General features: G+C 43.9%; 1 protein-coding gene across 1 annotated transcript in view; it reads right to left on the reverse strand.

Moving 5' to 3' along the window:
- Positions 1-4,975: 4,975 nt before the first annotated feature.
- The window catches only part of STPG4 (sperm-tail PG-rich repeat containing 4), a gene marked incomplete at both ends in the record, with an annotated part of 29,769 nt that continues 15,629 nt past the window's right edge, over positions 4,976-19,115 (reverse strand). The window contains 2 exons of the mRNA XM_084624951.1: positions 4,976-5,092; positions 6,431-6,535. Coding sequence (XP_084481077.1) covers positions 4,976-5,092; positions 6,431-6,535 — 222 coding nt within the window. The remainder of the gene's footprint in view (positions 5,093-6,430; positions 6,536-19,115) is intronic.

The following is a 19,115-nucleotide window of genomic DNA, read 5'->3' on the forward strand; positions in this document are numbered from 1 at the left end:
GTTTTTGACTCACAGATTCCAATTATTATTCTACTCAGCCTGGAAACTCTATCCAGACCCAGATGAGGCCAGATCCTGAAGTCAATGGAGCAACATCGCTGAGTAGCTAGCTCTTCAATTTTTAAAAAAGCTAAGCAGAGCAAGTGGGTGCGATTAACATCCTTTCTGAAATTCTGATGACAAAATGAAACGCAACTCCCACATTACCTGTGTGCAGATAAATAGTTGAAAGCCCCCCCAAAAGAAAACTTCACCATGTATCCCTTATCTTAGAGGCAGCCACATCACAGCAAAGGGAGCCGCTTTTAGATAAACAGCAAAATGAACAGGACAAGATTGACTGTACCAAGCCTAAGGGCATTGACATCCGTTGACTTCTGTGGAACACTGTCATTGCTGTTACTCTGAAACCTGTCATTTTATGTAGATATATGTTTATCGTAAAGCCAGGACACAATGTATTTTACTATGAGATGAGACTGCCAGTATCGTGAAAAGGTTTTTAAAAAACAGACTGATGAAGTAGAAAAACAATACCATCCATTCAGGAAAAGGGGATGCACCACTTATAGCAGGTTCCCCATAAGTTGTGCTGTTAGGATTGTATCAGTTGCAAAAGTCTGCGTTGACTGTGTACTGAAAGTCTGGACTTCACACACTCAAGCCGAGGAGCTTGGGGCCTTCTCTGTTGCCTTTGGACAGAAGTGAGCCCTAAAGGTCTGCACATGTGTCAGCAAATGCTGTAGCAGCCCACCTTGTGACCAACAGCTGTCCAATAACTGCAAAAAGTGAGCATGACCAGAAGGTATTGTCTGCTCTCAGACAGAGTCAGTCAGCTCCCTCGGCCAACTTTACCCTATGCCAGCAATTCAACAGGGAGGGACTGGAATCAGCAATTTCCTTCTTAAAACTTTTCAGGGCTCCTGGGCTTGACAACATCTAGGGGGAGTTGCTGCATCACACGAGCTCATCTTGTTGCGACTTTCTGCTAAGACTCTAGTACTTGTCTGGAATGCTATACAGTTCCAAAAGTCTGACGAAGATCATGTCTAGTGGACTTCTCAAGCCTGGAAAGAAGGCAGATGACCCAAAGAACTATTGCCCAATCAGTCTGATCAGCCTCTCTTTGCTCAAAAGACTGGTACTTAAATGACTGATCTCTTTAATCAACCCACAGTTACCTCATTACCAGGCAGAGTTCTGACTGGGCTGTGGTGCTGATGATCAGATTGGCATCTTTTATTGAGGATGCCTTTGAGGCAGGACAAAAATTGCTACTGTGGTTGTTGATCTTCCATCAGCATAGGACACAGTTTGGCACTGTGGACTAATCTTAAAATTATATTCCATGCCATCAGACAAGAAACTTATTATGCAGATGATTTCTAACAGAGCAGTGATGGTCATGTGTCGTGATGGTTCAAGTCACCCACGTCATATATATAGCTGATCTGCTGCCCACCTCAGCAACTAAGTTCAGTACACTGACAACATCTGCCTGGTCCCAAAATGAGTTTCAAGGAGCTGGAGTCCTGCTTGTCATTTGACCTTGACACCTTGGCCAAGTACTTTTTGAAGGGGTGACAAATTAAATGCACTGAAGACAGTGTCATCTTGTTTCCATCTTGCTAACCAGTTAGCTCAATGACAGCTGCTGGTCCTTCTGAACAACCAGTCAATTGGAACTCGGTAGAGCAGACACCTACATCATTAGCTTGACTTAACGTGGTTTATGCCGACCTAAGTTTGTAGTGTAGACTAGGCCTTTGTTAAGTTAAATAGATTGAGCTGTTTAAAATCACAATAAGGCACGTGTCTAATCCTTAAATCACTCTTGTGGCTCTTCTCTGAAACCTCTAATTTCTCAACATCCTTCTTGATTTGTGGACACCAGAACTGGACACAGTATTCCAGCAGCAATCACACCAGTTCCAATTTAGAGGTAAAATAAGGTCAAGCAAAGGTAAAATAGAAATTACTTGAGCCTCCCTCTGGCAAACCATGCAGGAGAATATTAGAGTTTTCTGCTCTGATGTGTTTTAATCAAAGGGAGCTTTATTACTATTGATTACAGCATGGTTTTCTCCCCCACCCCCATCTCTCTCTCTCTCTCCTTTGTCTTTTTCCTCCATTCAGGTAGTTACAAATCCCTGTCCCACTTTCCTCTGTTTTTCCATTGCAGACAATAGGAGTTCTTGTTTTCCTGCTAGTTCCCAATCAAGACAATTAAGAGCGATCCGGACCAGCTCTAAGGGAGGCAGAGAGGGTTCACCAATTATAGCCTCTCATTTATTGTTAATAGTGTTCTCTAGGTTTTCCACTCCACTGGATTAGCTTTCGAGGCTTCCCCGGTTGTAAGTGGGAATGCTGCTGCCAATCCCAAGCTACTGATTCAGCTCACCAAATGATGGCTCTGCGCACAAGTTAACCTCTGAACTTCAGCCCCACTGTAGTCTCTGGCACAGACACACTTCAGTCTCAATGGAAAACCCAGCCTCATACAAGATGAAACTCACTCTGGTGCAGAGGGCAAGTGGGAGGTTCGCCTCTCAAGCCACATTGTGCAGATGTGCAGGACCACCTCCACTCCCCTGTATGTAACACACTGGGTCTCCACAGCAGACTTGCATAGGTCAGCATGGATAGGGGAGGGGGCCACAGGAGCCACATTTGTAAGGACACAGTATCCTAAACTCACTGAGCTGGTGGTTCAGCCAGGGCTGGAGTAGAAGATGTGAAGTGTGAATGTTGGGGTGGGAGCAGTCCCATACCTTTGGTTGGGGTGTTTGTGTGTTGATTTAATCTCCCTAACCCCCACCTGCATTTCACCACATAAAGCCCAGTTGCTCTGTCTCTTTGCCCGTGCAATATATTTTACCCAGTGCAGTTGGCCTGAAGTAGGCCCTTTGATGGCCTGAAGCCCCACAATTCAGTGCTGTGCAGGGGTCTTATGCAGGGGGAATGGTGTCTCTAATGAAGGCTTAAAAGCCTTCTTTGGTGGTAAGAAAGCTATTTATTAAAAGGTGAAAAATGCTAAGAGTTTGTTCATGTCCTTTTGACTTTATATTTCCAGTCATGCAGTATCACATACATGTAAAGTAGTGTATATATGTGTGTGAGTTTACCAGAGTAATCCAACAAATGCAGAGATGTAGCAGCGTGCACAGAACACTATGTTCATTGCATGCATTAAACATACAAATCAAAGAAGTAAACTATTACCTTGAGGGGCTAATCAAGAACATCTGCTGCAGTGGAAAGCTTTGTGGGGTTTTTTTGCTTTTGCATGAGGAAGACAGAACCATGGTCCATAAGAACAAAATTCCTCTAGTAATTAAAAGATGTTGTCATTACAAAAAAGTGATACAGACTTCCCGGTTAATATGGTCTCAGATCAGCAGAGACTTTTCTCCTGTCCTCTGCCAGGCTGACCACTCAAACAAATATCACTTCCCCAGATCTCAGCTTCAAGTTTCAAATCTCTGTGTCTCAGTAGGCGTTATCTCCCAGTAACTGACACACAAGCCTCAGAAACTCAGTGAAGTGGGGCAAACCCTACTTACACTGCTTAAGTATTTTCAAATGGCTCTCTCACCCCAGGGCTCCCCCTTTATTATTACCTAGTCTCCTAATCTCACTGCAGTCAGAATTCCATCCCTCTACTAAAAATGCTAGAGCTTTGCTAGAGAACCAATACTTTATACCTTGTGTTAACCTTTTTTTACCCCCCCCCCCCCCGGATATTAGCAGTAAGCAGTAAAAACAAAAGTGCTGATGCCTTGGACAAGCCATTATTTGCTGGACTTTGATTCTAGCTTTCAAGGTAATGAAACTTAACACCAGTCACGGAAATCATGTGTGGCTGAGATTAAGTAACATTCCGAGATACTGGCAATTAATTGGTAAAAAAACCAAACAAACAGTGATAAATTATGGCTCTATAAAACTCAATCCTGCGAGGTGCTCAGTCATTGAAGCCAGTGAGAGTTGAAAGGACTCAGCACCTCACAGGATTGAGCACTAATTTGGCAAAACTCTCAATGTTTTTAAAGTATTTATGAAAAATACTTTTTACTCTTCTCCTGCTTAAAAATGGTTGAACCAGTTTTGCTCAAACTTTACAATACAAACATGCAAAAAGTCACCTTTGGAAAGAGACTAAACCTGAAAAATTTCAACTCAAAGCTGAAAGATATAAGAAGCTGGAAATGGGCATCAGAATAAAAACATTTAAGCAGCCTCAGCTATAGCAGTCACTGCTGTTCCTGAAAGAACCCCTGGTTCGGAAAGGTATTTAAAGCACATGTGCAACTTTGAGCCTCTTTTGGTTCCACTGAAGTCAATGCCCTAAATAATTCACATAATTAAGTACCTTGCTGAAGTGGGGCCAGAAAGTGTGTTTCCATTTTTTCCTTCTTTCATTTATCCAAGATATATTTTTTAATGTTTTCTGATTCTCCCTTTCTATTTAGCACCTTATTTTTCTGTTATTTGTTTTTATTGCTGGTTTTCTTTGAGTCTCTTTAAACTTTTCCCTCATTATTAAATACTTTTTTCCTCTCCTTCCCCACGATCTCTTTCTCCTCTAACTCCTTTGTCTCTCCTTTCATTCTCTCCATTACTTCCTACTTCCTTCTCAAATCCTCCATCTACCTCTGGTCCAGTTACCTCCTGCTCTTTGCCCTCCAATGCTCCATGCCTAATACTTAAACACCTTACAAACATGAAATATCACAGCACATACTGTGGTTGCCACTGAAGAGGCAACATTTGCCAATGGCTCCCCCACTTTGTCTATACTTAGCACATTTATTTCCTGCTCTATCTCAGTTCCCACTGTGTTAACTGTTGGCAAATGCTGAGTTTCTAATGGTAAGAGCATCATGGGCAAATACACAGGGGTGAAGGCTGGGTTTCTAAGGGCGGAGGGAGAGGATGTGGCTTCTTTTAAAAGCAGGTACTTTGAAAGTTTATTCTAAAACCCAAATGTGTTGCTAAAGAAGATGCTGTGCTCGTGACCCAGGCTCGCAATAGTTCGTGGTTGCTTTGGAAACTGCCTTGTGGGCTCATAAGCTCCTGGACCTGGTATTTTCTATAAAAATGAAAGAAACAAGTAAAATGAGGGAGATGTGTGTGGAATAAAGAACAATATACCCCATTAGTAGCATTGCAAAAGGAAAATATGCATCATTATTACTACTTATAATATTTATATTGCACTAGTGCCTAAGGCCACAAATAGGGATCAGGCCTCATTGAGCAAACACAGATAATAACACCTAGCTCTCTCACATAGCACTCTTCAGCTGTATTTGTCAAAACACTTTGCAAATGGGGTAGGTATCATGATCCCCATTTTACAGATGTGGAAACCAAGTCCCAGGGCAATGACATGATTTGCCCATAGTTACCCAGCAGGTCAGTGTCAAAGCTGGGAATAGAAACAAGATAGCCCAAGTCCCAGTTCAGTAATTTATCTTCTAGGTCCTGCTGCCTCCAATAATAAAGAGATGGTCTCAAAAGAGCTTACAAAGAGACCCTATAGTTTAAATATTTATGCATGTGTGTAATCCAACTGATTTCAGTGTATCTGCTCTTGTGCTTAAAGTTACATATTTGCATAAGCATGTGCAGAATCAGTGCCAAAGTTCAAGATGAAAAACAAGAGGTGGATATGGCAGTCTGGCAGGGGAGAACAAAGTAACAATGAGATGATTCCGATCAATGCAATAAGGAGCAGTCACATCACAGCAGCTGCCTGGTCATAGTTAAGTGTTTTATAGAATGCTGCATACGCTTTATTGAAAACATAAGCCAATGCTATTAACATGTGACATGGCTCTACCAAAGAAAATGAGATTGGGAATAGAGCTTGTTCCCTCTCACAAAGCTTATTGCTACTCAGAAACCCCATAATTCCCTTTCACATTCTTAATGTTTTAGAAGGCCACGATGGGTGGTCTATGACTCCTCAAGTGTGCGATCACTTTGCACCTCTCCATCAGGCTACACTTTCCTCAGCCTCTTGTATTCTCACACAACAATGTAATTTAGTTTCTTTCTCCAAAGGTTGTCTCTGTCTCCCGCCTCAGCCCCCAAGAAAAGTTTATAAACCAAACACACACAACAAACCTATTCCATAAAGGCCACCCAATAGCTGGCAGAGAACTAGGATGACTTTGGGTGGCTACCAAGATAGGCTGGATTTACCCCAATGGCTGAAAAGGGGAAATATTCCATAGCTCACACTAGTTTCTAAAGTTTTTTGTAGCTAACATTTAAGTGTGTTCTTTCTTTAGTCCAAAGTCCTACCTTTCTAATCTCTCTCAGAGTGATACTTTGTAACTGTTGCTTTAAACACTGACTTTGCATTATTAATGTCAAGCAGTTGACATACCCTATAGATTGGTTCATATTTCAGACTACTTACTGAACGGACTGGCTGCAACCTAGGCACTTTGGACTGGAAACACGAAGATACAGGGTGAAGTGGTTTTCCTTTCATTTCATATTCACCTGGCCCTGGACCTTCTTTCTATAACACAACCAGAAGTGGATTTCTTAAAGGTGTATTCCCACAAGCTGGAACAGTTCATAGCTTTTCTTCTGGTGTCAAATTAAGGTGAAATATTCTGTTTACATATTTTATCTGATTATAATAATGAATGGTATTATACTACACAGAACCCACACTAGTGCACATATGTACCATTTCTGCCATAGCCTTTCATCCTCCAGCCGCAGTTCCTATGTCAGAGTAGCTGAGCTCAGATAAGCCAATTAAAGAGGGCAGGGCTACACCTGGAACTATCAAGGCCTGTCAGAGGGCAGGCAGAGGAGGAATGATTGGAGCAGGATGGTGGTGGATCCCTGGAACAAGGGCTAGGTGCTCAGGGAGGTGACCCTGGGGCTGGTGTTCTAGAAGAGGGGTAGGGCTGCCTGAATGAAAACTGGCCCTGAGAAGGCAGCTGGCTGGCCCCTGGAAGGGGAGGCTGTGAGACTATAGGACACAGGGTGAGCTGAGGAACTGTCTATTAGTTATGGGCTTACATTTGGATGAATAAACCTATCTAAAGGAGAGTGGGCATGGTAGTGAGTGCTGCGTCATATCCCTTCATCACATGGGGAGGTCAAGCAGTCCAGGGGACATGAGCAAGAGGACTGTAACTGCCTGTGGGTCCTAATACCTTCTAGGTTCCTTGTGCCAGGGACAGGCACAATCTACCCTAAAAGACTTTTGTAATCCAGTAGTTAGGGCAGCCACCTAGGAGGTGGGAGAGCCCCCTGCTCCAGCCTCTTTCATTGTTTCTCCACAATGAAACAGCTTCAAGAGGACAGCCTGAAAGTATCCCATAGCTCAGTGATTAGAACACCCTCCTGAGAGGTGGTGGGTAGCCCTTGTTCAAATCCTTTCTGCCCCTTTGGGAAGAGGGGGAATTGAACCTGGCTCTCCTACATCCCAGGTGAATGCTCTAACCACTAGACTAAAAGTTATAAGGTGGGCACCTCCACCTTTGGCTGTTTTGTGTGGACCAGGCACGTGCCTAACTCATACCTCCAAGCTACACCTTAGGTGCCAAAGCTGCCTGACTCCAGGTGGCATGTTGCCATTCATGGACTGCTAAGCAGAGTAGGTGACTGTCTCCCTGAGAATGGTGGAGCTTAGCAGCTCCCTTTTTGCCAGCATCTCCTATTGGCTATCTTAGGCAGCTCCCCACCTAGCATGCTGGCTTTTGTGGATCACATTCTCTCTCCCCATTCATTGTATAGGAGCCAGTGCCTAACTCATCTTTGTGGATCAGTGTTGTTCCGATGATTTTTCTAGGTTACTAAAAGTTAGGTGCTGTGACATTGAGCATTGCAATGCCTAAGTCCTTTTGGGGCTTTGGGCCCTACAAACTATATTTTGTTTTGTGAATGACATTTTGACTTCAAACAGCAGTATATCTTCACTCTTGTCTGTTAACTGCCATCTTGAGGGGAGTGCCCTGTGCCCAGCAGAGAGCTAACAGTGGAAAGGGATCAAAAATCATTAAATTGGATGGTCTTCCATTCAAACGGAAAATCTCTAAGACAGCGAGCTGTCCACTACATAGGGGAAACTGTGCTTCCAGGTGGGCTTGCGACCAAGCAACAGATCAGCTGATGAGAAACCTGAAGCAGCTCAAAGTGGTCGCCTGACAAAGAGGACTGCAATTTTATAAAAAGGACTCACTCCAGCAAAGAAAAGGGGGAGCAACAACTGGGTAACTGAGCAACAAAATGACAGATGATAATGTTGATAAATGCAAAGTAATGCACATTGGAAAACATAATCCCAACTATACATATAAAATGAGGAGGTCTAAATTAGCTGTTAGCCCTCAAGAAAGATCTTGGAGTCATTGTGGATAGTTCTCTGAAAACATCCACTCAATGTGCAGCGGCAGTTCAAAATGCCAACAGAATGTTGGGACTCGTTCAGAAAGGGATAAATAATAAAACAGAAAATATCGTGTTGCCGCTATATAAATCCATGGTACACCCACACCTTGAACACTGTATGCAGATGCTCCATCTCAAAAAAAATATTGGAAAAGATTCAGAAAAGGGCAAAAAAAATTATTAGGGGGTATGGAATGGCTGCCATATGAGGAGAGATTAAGAAGACTGGGACTTTTCAGATTGGAAAAGAGACTATTTGGGGATGATATGATACAGGTGTATAAAATCATGACGGGTGTGGAGAAAGTAAATAAGGAAGTGTTATTTACTCCTTCTCATAACACAAGAACTAGGGGGCACCAAATGAAATTAATAGGCAGCAGCTTTAAAACAAACAAAAGGAAGTATTTTTTCCACACAATGCACAGTCAACCTGTGGAACTCCTTGCCAGAGGATGTTGTGAAGGCCAAGACCATAACAGGGTTCAAAAAAAGAACTAGATAATTTCATGGCGGATAGGTCAATCAATGGCTATTAGTCGGGATGGTGTCCCTAGCCTCTCTTTGCCAGAAGCTGGGAATGGGCAACAGGTGATGGATAACTTGATGATTACCTGTTCTGTTCATTCCCTCTGGGGCACCTGGCATTGGCCACTGTCAGAAGACAGGATACTGGGATAGATGGACAGTGAAATCTTTGGTGAGCTTAAAACACAAAAAGGAAGCTTACAAGAACTGGAAATTTGGACAGATGACTAGGGAGGAGTATAAAAGTATTGCTAGAGCATGCAGGAGTGTAATCAGGAAGACCAAAGCACAATTGGAGTTGAAGCTAGCAAGGGATGTGAAGGGTAACAAGAAGGGTTTCTAACGGTAGGTTAGCAACAAGAAGGTGGTCAGGGAAAGTGTGGGACCCTTACTGAATGGGGGAGGCAACCTAGTGACAGATGATGTGGAAAAAGCTGAAGTACTCAATGCTTTTTTTGCCTCGGTCTTCACAGACAAGGTCAGCTCCCAGACTGCTGCACTGGGCAGACCATTACAGGGAGGAGGTGAGCAGCCCTCAGTGGTGAAAGAATAGGTTAAGAACTATTTAGAAAAGCTGGACATGCACAAGTCCATGGATCCAGATCTAGTGCATCCAAGGGTGCTGAAGGAGTTGGCTGATGTGATTGCACAGCCATTGGCCATTATCTTTGAAAATTCATGGTAATCTTGGGAGGTCCCGGACGATTGGAAAAAGGCAAATATAGTGCCCATATTTAAGAAAGAGAACCAGGGGAACTATAGACCGGTCAGCCTCATCTCAGTCCCCGGCAAAATCATGGAGCAGGAATCCATTTTGAAGCACTTGGAGGAGAGGAAGGTGATCAGGAACAGTCAATATGGATTCACCAAGGGCAAGTCATGCCTGACCAACCTGATAGCTTTCTATGATGAGATAACTGGTTCTGTGGATATGGGGAAAGCGGTGGATGTGATATATCTTGACTCTCACAAAGCTTTTGATATGGTCTCCCATAGTATTCTTGCCAGCAAGTTAAAGAAGTATGGATGGATGAATGGACTATAAGGTGGATAGAAAGCTGGCTAGATTGTCAGGCTCAATGGGTAGTAATCAATGGCTTAATGTCTAACTGGCAGCCGGTAACAAGCAGAGTGCCCCAGGGTTCGGTCCTAGGGCTGGTTTTGTTCAACATCTTTATTAATGATCTGGATGATGGGATGAATTGCACCCTCAGCAAGTACACAGATGATAGTAAGCTTTTGGGGAGGGGAGGTAAATATGCTGGAGCATAGGGATAGGGTCCAAAGTGACCTAGACAAATTGGAGGATTGGACTAAAAGAAATCTGATGAGGTTCAACAAGGACAAGTGCAGAGTCCTGCACTTGGGAAGGAAGAATCCCATGCACTGCTACAGGCTGGGAACCAACTGGCTAAGCAGCAGTTCTGCAGAAAAAGGACCTGGGGATTACATTGGATGAGAAGCTGGATACAAGTCAGCAGTGTGCCCTTGTTGCCAAGAAGGCCAACGACATATTGGGCTGTATTAGTAGGAGCATTGCCAGCAGATTGAGGGAAGTGATTATTCCCCTCTATTTGGCACTGGTGAAGCCACACCTGGAGTATTGCATCCAGTTCTGGTCCCCCCACTACAGAAGAGATGTGGAGAAATTGGAGAGAGTCCAGCGGAGGGCAACGAAAATGATTAGGGGACTGAGTCACATGACTTACGAGGAGCGGCTGACGGAACTGGGGTTATTTAGTCTTCAGAAGAGAAGAGTGACGGAGGATTTGATAGCAGCCTTCAACTACCTGAAGGTGGGTTCCAAAGAGGATGGCTCTAGGCTGTTCTCAGTGGTGGCAGATGACAGAACAAGGAGCAATGGTCTCAAGTTGCAGTGGGGGAGGTCTCATTTGGATATTAGGAAATACTGTTTCACTAGGAGGGTGGTGAAGCACTGGAATGGGTTACCTAGGAAGATGGTGGAGGTTTTTTTTAACCATCCTTAGAGGTTTTTAAGGCCCAGCTTGACAAAACCCTGGCTGGGATGATTTAGTTGGTGTTGGTCCTTCTTTGAGCAGGAGATTGGACTAGATGACCTCCTGAGGTCTCTTCCAACCCTAATCTTTTATGATTCTATGACCAGAGGCAGAATAATCCAGGATGTCCTGCAGCTCTTAGGTTGGTGAGGAAACTGAGGCAGGAATCTGCATGCAGATCTTCTTTTTCCTGAAGATAGGCAGTACAAAAGATATGTATAAGAGCATGTGTGTAAATTATTATTTTTTTTCCATAATCTGTTACTTGACTTCACTGTCACATAGCCCTTGTAGGGGGAAGCAGTAAACCAGTGGGTCTGCAGCTTTGATGGACTCAACAGCTGCTTTGGGAGAGCTGGAACTAGTTTCTGGGCCCTAGCATTTGGACTGTTGGGTCGCACTAGCAAGAGGGGTATCAGACATGGGGTCTGCACCTGGAGCATGTGATTAGAGGTCCAGCACCAGAGAGACACTGCCTAAACTCTGCCCAGCCCGAGCAAGCAAAGAGCACATGGGACACAAGCCTAAGTCCACTACAGCAGCCTAGTGAGTGCCCACCAGATGGAGCCCATCCAGGGTTGTAACAACTTCTTGTTCTTCTGTGGTTTTGGTAGCTTATGTTGTGATAACAGATGCAGATTTTTGTTTCCAGGCACTTAAAAATGCATGTGTTTAGGCTACAGAGAGTCCAATATTGGGCCAAGTCCATCCCTAGTGTAAATCCATTGAAGTGAGTGGAATGCAGGGCTAAGCACTATCTGAGAGCTGAGGAAGCTCAGCTGCTTGCAGAAGGCATCTCCACAGCATAGGAACCACAGCATAAATAGACCTATTTACTTTACCTGAGAGCAGAAATTGGCCTTAAGTATATAAAAAAAGTGCATAAGACAACATAGAGCAATGCAAACACCTGAGAATCAAAGATAAATAAACGTACCTTACCCATATTTGAGTCACTGCTGTCAACCAGCCTGAAAAGGACCCCCCCACTTCCCTCATCATAGAGCATTGGGGATCCTCGGTGTCCCATGATTCTCACAAGCCAACATGATTCCACTGAGCTCAACTGGGCAGAGTTAGACTGTGAGTGAAATTTTGATTCCATTAAAAATTATGAGAGTTCTGCCATTGACTTCAGTGAAGTCAGGATTCACCCAATGTCAAATCCCTCACAGCTACGCTACTGTAAAAAAAAAAAAAAGAAATTATTTCTCACTTAAATTAGAGGACAGCAGTAACCACAGTGGTTACGTGCCTTGAGTGACTCATGGACTTTCTGTTGGCCATCAACAGCAAATGTAGTTTGGGGCTAGATAAACCCTTAAAATGCATAGCTTGAATAGTTAGCTCAAAATATTTTAACAATCTGATATGAATTCTCTTAATGTTTAATAGCTCTTTGAAACTGTAAGTAATATGGCACCAATCACGCACTGAAGACCAAGCACAGATGTTGATTAAAAGGGTTTTTAGCTTAATGTATTAAGTTTTAGTACTTTGGCTTTCCAATATGCCTGGAACGTACCTGTAGATTCAAAACCTCCCCAGTGCAACTACTAGAATGTGAATGAACCAAAGGAAAAATATTTTATAATGTAAATGCCAAACTACTATTATTAGAAGTGAAAGGAGAAGATTGTTTCTCAATTCTGATGACTCCCTAATTTTAATGAGCTCTTCAAACCATGCTCTTATATTACAAGCCATCAATATTTGTATATTGGAGAATCACCCAGATTTTACACATACAAGTACACATAAGCCAATGCATGAGGAAGGAACTACTCATATGAATAAAAGCTGCAGAATCAGGCCCTTAGGGCCAGATTCTTAAAGGCATTTAGATGCCTTTGAAATCTCACTAGGCATCTATAGATCTTTAAAAATCTGGTTGTTAGTATATAGTACTGAGTCATGGAACATTTCTTCATGCAGATAAGTAAATGCATTGGAATAGAATTGCAATCACAGCTGACCATAGATGATCATCTGCATCAGTTAAAGTAAATGTAATGTCTAAGTCACAGCAAATATTTTACTAAACATTAAATGAATGTTGTAATGAAAACAAGAAGCCGAGTACTACTTTAACTCCCAGTGCATCACTATCAAGCAATTCTAAAATATTTCATCGTGTAGGCTGCATTCAGACTGCTTGTAATAGCTAGGCATGATGAAAGTGCCACAAAGTTGTTGTGTAATTTATGTTCCAGTTCTTGTTAAACTCTTCAAAACTACTGTATGAAACTAATGGGATCATCATGTGAGGTTGAAGTTCATAGAATCATAGAAGATTAGGATTGAAAGAGACCTCAGGAGGTCATCTAGTTCAATCCCCTGCTCAAAGCAGGACCAACCCCAACTAAATCATCCCAGTTCACAACAAGAACTAATTAATTGCTCACTGCTCCATCACCTGAATTTTGATACTATTTCAATGGTATGTTCAAGTAGAGCCACAAGATTACTTTTGTAAATCTGGCCCTTCAGCAAAGGTTGATAGACCACTAATGGGATTTATAAAAGCACCTAAGCAGGTCAGGCTCCTAAATGTCATTGACAGACATATGGCTGGACAGCAGAACTATGGAAAACATCAAAGGAAATGTTTATATCCAAACAAAAACTATTTTGATAAATTTTAAAAAAAGAGGGCCTTATCCACCACTGAGTTCTCTAATTTTATTCTGGTAAAACACCATAGAAATCAATAGTTATACCACCATACAGTTAGAGCAGTATAGTGGTGAATCAGGCCCTACATGTTCATGTAAACATAGTATGGATAGAAATGTTTTGTAAAATTGTTAAAATAAAAGAACCAAAAAGAGACTAATGTTGGGGCCTTTGTTACCAGACAATGTAGCCAGTCCTCAGCTGGTAAAACTCATGCAGCTCCAATGAAGTCAGTGGAGTTATACCAGGATCTGGCTTAATGTCCCTTTCACTATCTTTGGCCACGTTTACACTACCCACCGGATCGGCAGGTAGTGATCGATCTATCGGGGATCGATTTATCGCGTCTACAGTAGCCGTGATAAATCGATCCCCGATCGCTCTGCTGTCGACTCTGGAACTCCACCACGGCGAGAGGTGGAAGCGGAGTCGATGGGGGAAGGGCGGCCGTCAAACCCGCGCTGCAAGGACGCGAAGTAAGTGATTCTAAGTCGATCTAAGATACACAACTTCAGCTACGAAAATAGCGTAGCTGAAGTTGATGTATCTTAAATCAATCCCTCCCACCCCAGCGTAGACCAGGCCTTTGATTACTTACATTTAGTTACACACACGCACAAAATTATAATAAAAGAACATTATTAAGGTGGCAAAGTCAAGTACTCAAAAGTTAGGAAATGCCAGAATTAACGTTGCCAATGCAAGCTTAATTTGGCCCCTTAGCGCAGGATGTACTATGATATGGTGTAACTATGCGATCACATACTATTTTCTTCCACAGGACCTCTGCATCATTTTGTGCACAGGATGGATGGTGCTCACTGAATGAGCAGCTATTCAGTATTTCCTTTTCTTCTCATTCAATGGGTGGTCCCTGGCCTTATCTGCTGCATGCTATTCAAATCCTGCTCTGAAGAGAAAACGATTAATTTCCTCCTGGGCTTTTCTATGGCACTCATCACTATCATATCTGAGTGCTTCACGACCATTAATAAATTTATTTTTGCAGTACTCTTCTGAGATGAGGGTAGAGCCATCCCTTGGGTACGGCAAATCAGGGTGACTGCCCTGGGCCCCGCACATGGGGGGGGGGTGTCCCACGCATCAATAAAATCGTGAGGAGGTGAGAGGGCATGTGAGGCAGGAGGTGGGCAGGTGAGCCGGGTGAGGAGGCGAATGGGGAGGTGAGTGGCAAGTGGGTCGGGGGTGAGGAGGAGAGCGGTGGGCGTGTGGTGGGTGGTGAGGAGCAGTGTTCCCTCTAGTTTTTTCCACCCATGTGTGGAATGAATTTTGTTATGTGCACCAATATGGAGGTGATGTGTGACATCACTCACCTTCACATTGATGCACATAACAAAATTAATGGGGCTGGGGGGTTCAGAGTGTGGGAGGGGGCTCAGGGCTGGGGCAGAGGGATGGGGTGCAGGGGCTCTAGGGTGGGGCCGGGGATGAGGGGCTCAGGTCTGGAGCAGAGGGTTGGGTGCAGGGAGTGAGGGCTCCAGCTGGGGTGCGGGCTCTGGGGTGTGGCCAGGGATGAAGGGTTTAGGGTGCAGGAGGGTGCTCCAGGGTTATAGCGGGGACAGAGGACTCCCCCCAGCTCTCTCTCTCTCCGCAGCAGCAAGTGGGCTGGGGGAGGGCTGGGGAGGGCCATCCCGGCCGCGCCTGGGGCTGGGCCACTCCGGCTGCACCAGCCCAGCAGGTCCAGGCGCCGTGGCCGCAGCAGAGTTGGGGCTGGGAGAGGGGTGCCACAGCCGTGGCAGGTTGGAGACCAGGCTAGGTGAGGGCTGGGGGAGGGGCACCCCTCCCCCGGCTGGTCCCTGGGCAGGTTCCCCAAGTGCCTGCGTGGTGCTAAATAGGCTGCTGCATGGCTGCGCAGCTTACAGGGAACTTAGATGAGGAGGTGACTGGCAGCCACTGGAAGCCCCCCTACCAGAACCTTCCCCTCCCAGCAACACCACCTATGACCTGCCACGGATCAGATGTTTTGAGGCACCAGGAGGTGCTGGGGGCAATGGGAGAGAAGTGAGGGCGCAGTGCACTCGGGGGAGGAGGCAGAACTGGGTGGCGAAGAGGCAGGGAGGGGGCAGGGCCTTGTGGGGAAAAGGGCGGAGTACCCCCCTGGCAGATTATAAATTTGGCGCCTATGTTCCGGGCCCCGCACCCCCTAGGGACAGCCCTGGATGAGGGGTTATTATTAGCTTATTTTACAGATTGGGGACAGAGTGGCCCAGCCAGCCCCAATCCCCCCCTCAGCCCTTTTGGTTCCTCATCCAATCTGTCTCCCACCCACCCACACACACCCCACATTGCCGCCTTGCTCTCAGTCCCAATCTCTTTATCTAATCTCAGTCTCCCTCATCCCTGGCTCTTTGTCCAAATTTCCCCCATGCCTGGCTCCCTGTCCCAGTCTCTTTGCCCATCCAGTCACAGTTTTCCTCCTTCATCTTCATCAGATCAGTCTCCCCTCTGCCTCAGTTCCTCCTCCCACATCCTATTAGTTCCAAGTCTCCTTGCCCACCAAATCCCAGTCTTCCCCACCTAGCTCCTTATCTAATTCAGTCTCCCTCCACCCACTAGCTGCCTGTCTGCATTTTCCTCTATAGCTCCTAGGCCCAGTATCTCACCCATCCCAACTCCCAATCTCAGTTTTCTTCTCCGCCACACAGGCCTCCAGTCCCCCACTTGCTCTTTGTCCAAACTTACTACCACCATCTCCCACCCCTCTGGTCTAGCTCTTGTCCCCTCTGCATTTGAATCAGGCAGCTTCTTTCTCCACAATGTCTGGGCCCAGACATTGTGGACATATAGAGTTCTTTGTTCTGGTGCCAAAAACCACAGCAGCTCAGAGCTACAATTTCAGGGAAAATCTGCTCAACTCTCGGCTGGCCCATACCCAGTGTAGACAAAGTCTTCAGAGATTTTAGCTGCGAAGCTGTAGTAAGTCTCGACTGAGCATGGGCAAATGTAACCCACACACCTTCTGGGTGTGATGTTCTGTCCCACCGAGACCACTTAGAGAGAGATAAATGAGTCTGCTCTACAGGCTTAGCTAACAGCCAGTTGGCTTTTAGCTCATGCGATAGAGGCTCATGCTTTAAGTGCCAGAGGTCCCACGTTCGATCCCGTCCACTGACGACCGGCCCCTGTCAGTGTTACAAGTTGGGGCTGGTGCTGGATTTCAACTGGGAAGACTCTGAAGCTCAGGACCTGCTTCCTCACCTAGGGAAAATATGTAACCCACACACATTCTGGGTGTGGAGTTCTGTCCCATCTAGTGGCACTGAGACCACTTACAGCAGACTCATTTTATCTCTAACAGCCAGTTGGCTTTTAGCTCATGCACTAAGCTCCAAAGGTCCCCGGTTCAATCCTACCCACCGATGACCAGGGTCTGTCAGAGTTACACAAACAAAATTTTTTCAAAAGCCTATAACTTGGCCAAATGTGCGGGGATTTTCACAGGCATGGCAAAAGGCATGTTCCTGATGCAAAGGCCACTGCCTGCCAAATTTCAAGTTCCAGCTCCCAAGCATGGTGTTGCTAAAATTTCTCAGAAAAAAAAGGACACCAGCAATTTTAACATAAATTAAAACAATGAATTTTTCCCAAGCCTCATTATTGGAAATGCCTGACTTTTTTCCAAAAAATTCATCACAAGCAGGCACCAAGCACCCAGGTTAAATTTTGGCAAAGTTATGAGCAAGTGAAAACAGGGTCTTATAATGCTACCAGCCCACCTATAATATATGGTGCTTGATATTTTATGCTGGAAGGTTATGTTTTCTTACAATTGCTGAACTCTTTCTTGGTCTTTTAATTATTCTTTGCATGTGCTTATTTCTCATGTTACTCTGTTTTTATTTTCATAAATAAACAATTGAGCCAGATCCTCAGCTGCTGTAGATTGGCATATTTCCACCAAAGTCAATGGAACTACATTGATTCACACCAGATTAGCATCTGGCTCATAATATAAGGGTCTAGAATTTTTTGGCTCATTTGTTTTATAGCTTTCCAACCAGTTGCAATGCACGAATGAAATATTAATTTATAAGAATGGGCTTAGGTTTGTCTATTTCACTTTTGAACTATCTTGCCTCTCCCTCCTCAATCATGAAAATAAAGGCAATGTAACAAACCACCTCCCGTACACTAAATCTAGATCCATATTGTGGAGCTGAAGTATTGTAGGGTGTTTACCAAATTCTGGTCCTATGCACCTTGTAAACTTCCCATTAAGGGCCTGATGCTGACCTCACATCAGTTTTACACTGGTGTAACTTCACAGAAGTTACTTCTGATTTACAGTGGTGTAAGAGGACAATCAGGCCCATAATATGGATTTAAATGATGCAGATGGCTTTTTTGCAGGACATCAGCACTGGAGTGAACTTCCCCCTGGAGTCATTTTCTCTCTTCCCCTCCCCACAACTTTGCCCCACTTTAAGCCCAAACCTACAACTTTTGCACAGCCAAAATTTCCACTCCAGTCAAGCAAAAAAACCAAGATCAGACTCTTTAACTAGAAAGTTATATTTGGAAGCTAATTTTAAGGCTTAGGAAAATAGACAGCAACTTTAGGGAGAGAAAAAACACTGCCATTAAAGTAGTTCGTAGATATGTAATTTTGTTATTTTATATTATTTTCTTTAAAATATTTTTTCTAATATTCATTTCATTCTCACTGAGACACAAGTTCTAGCCTAGATTTTGTACAAACCATTCTAATCTCTTAGATTCTGTTCCAGACAAAATATTTTTTTAGCCACATCAAATCTGAGTAACATTGATCAATTATGACAGCTTTGCCTGCCCCGGAGGAATTTCAAGATATCAGCCCTATCTTGAAATGAAAACAAGCCTTTTATGAACAACTGAAATGGATGTCACAATGTTTCATACCATTAAAATAACTTATACCAGTCAATTTTAAATGACTATCTGGCATAGGTGGTTCTGATATGCCACACTTCAAACAAAAGTATCTAAAATTTGTAAATCCAACCAAATCTATTTACATCCATTAGGTAGCTTAATGTCTTTGTTTATTTTCCTCCTGTTCTTATTTTAGCTTCTGTCATGTTCCATCAAGCATAAAATGATGCTTTTTAATGCATTTGTACCATTTCATGCAGCAGTTGATTTAGTTTGTCAATGGGAAAGGTTTGTGAAGGTAAGGTATTGTTCAGATCACAGGACATTTTACTTGGCCATCACATTTTGACATTTGACAAGAAATTAACTAGAGGAAAGAATAGCTATTGAGAAAATGCCCAGTGACAGAATGTAAATGATTTAAAGCCAATTTCATGAAGGACATAAGCTCCATTTAAATCTAAAATGGCATGAGAGATACACAGAAAATATTTGCAATATGCCTTTGCAGTCTTACCCAAATCTGGATGTCTTACTGCACAATCAAATACTCGTGGTATATTATTATAGGCTGAAACTCCCATATATCAAAGA

This window comes from Lepidochelys olivacea (assembly GCF_965140295.1).
Source record: "Lepidochelys olivacea isolate rLepOli2 genome assembly, chromosome: 3".
Taxonomy (NCBI): Eukaryota; Metazoa; Chordata; order Testudines; family Cheloniidae; genus Lepidochelys; species Lepidochelys olivacea.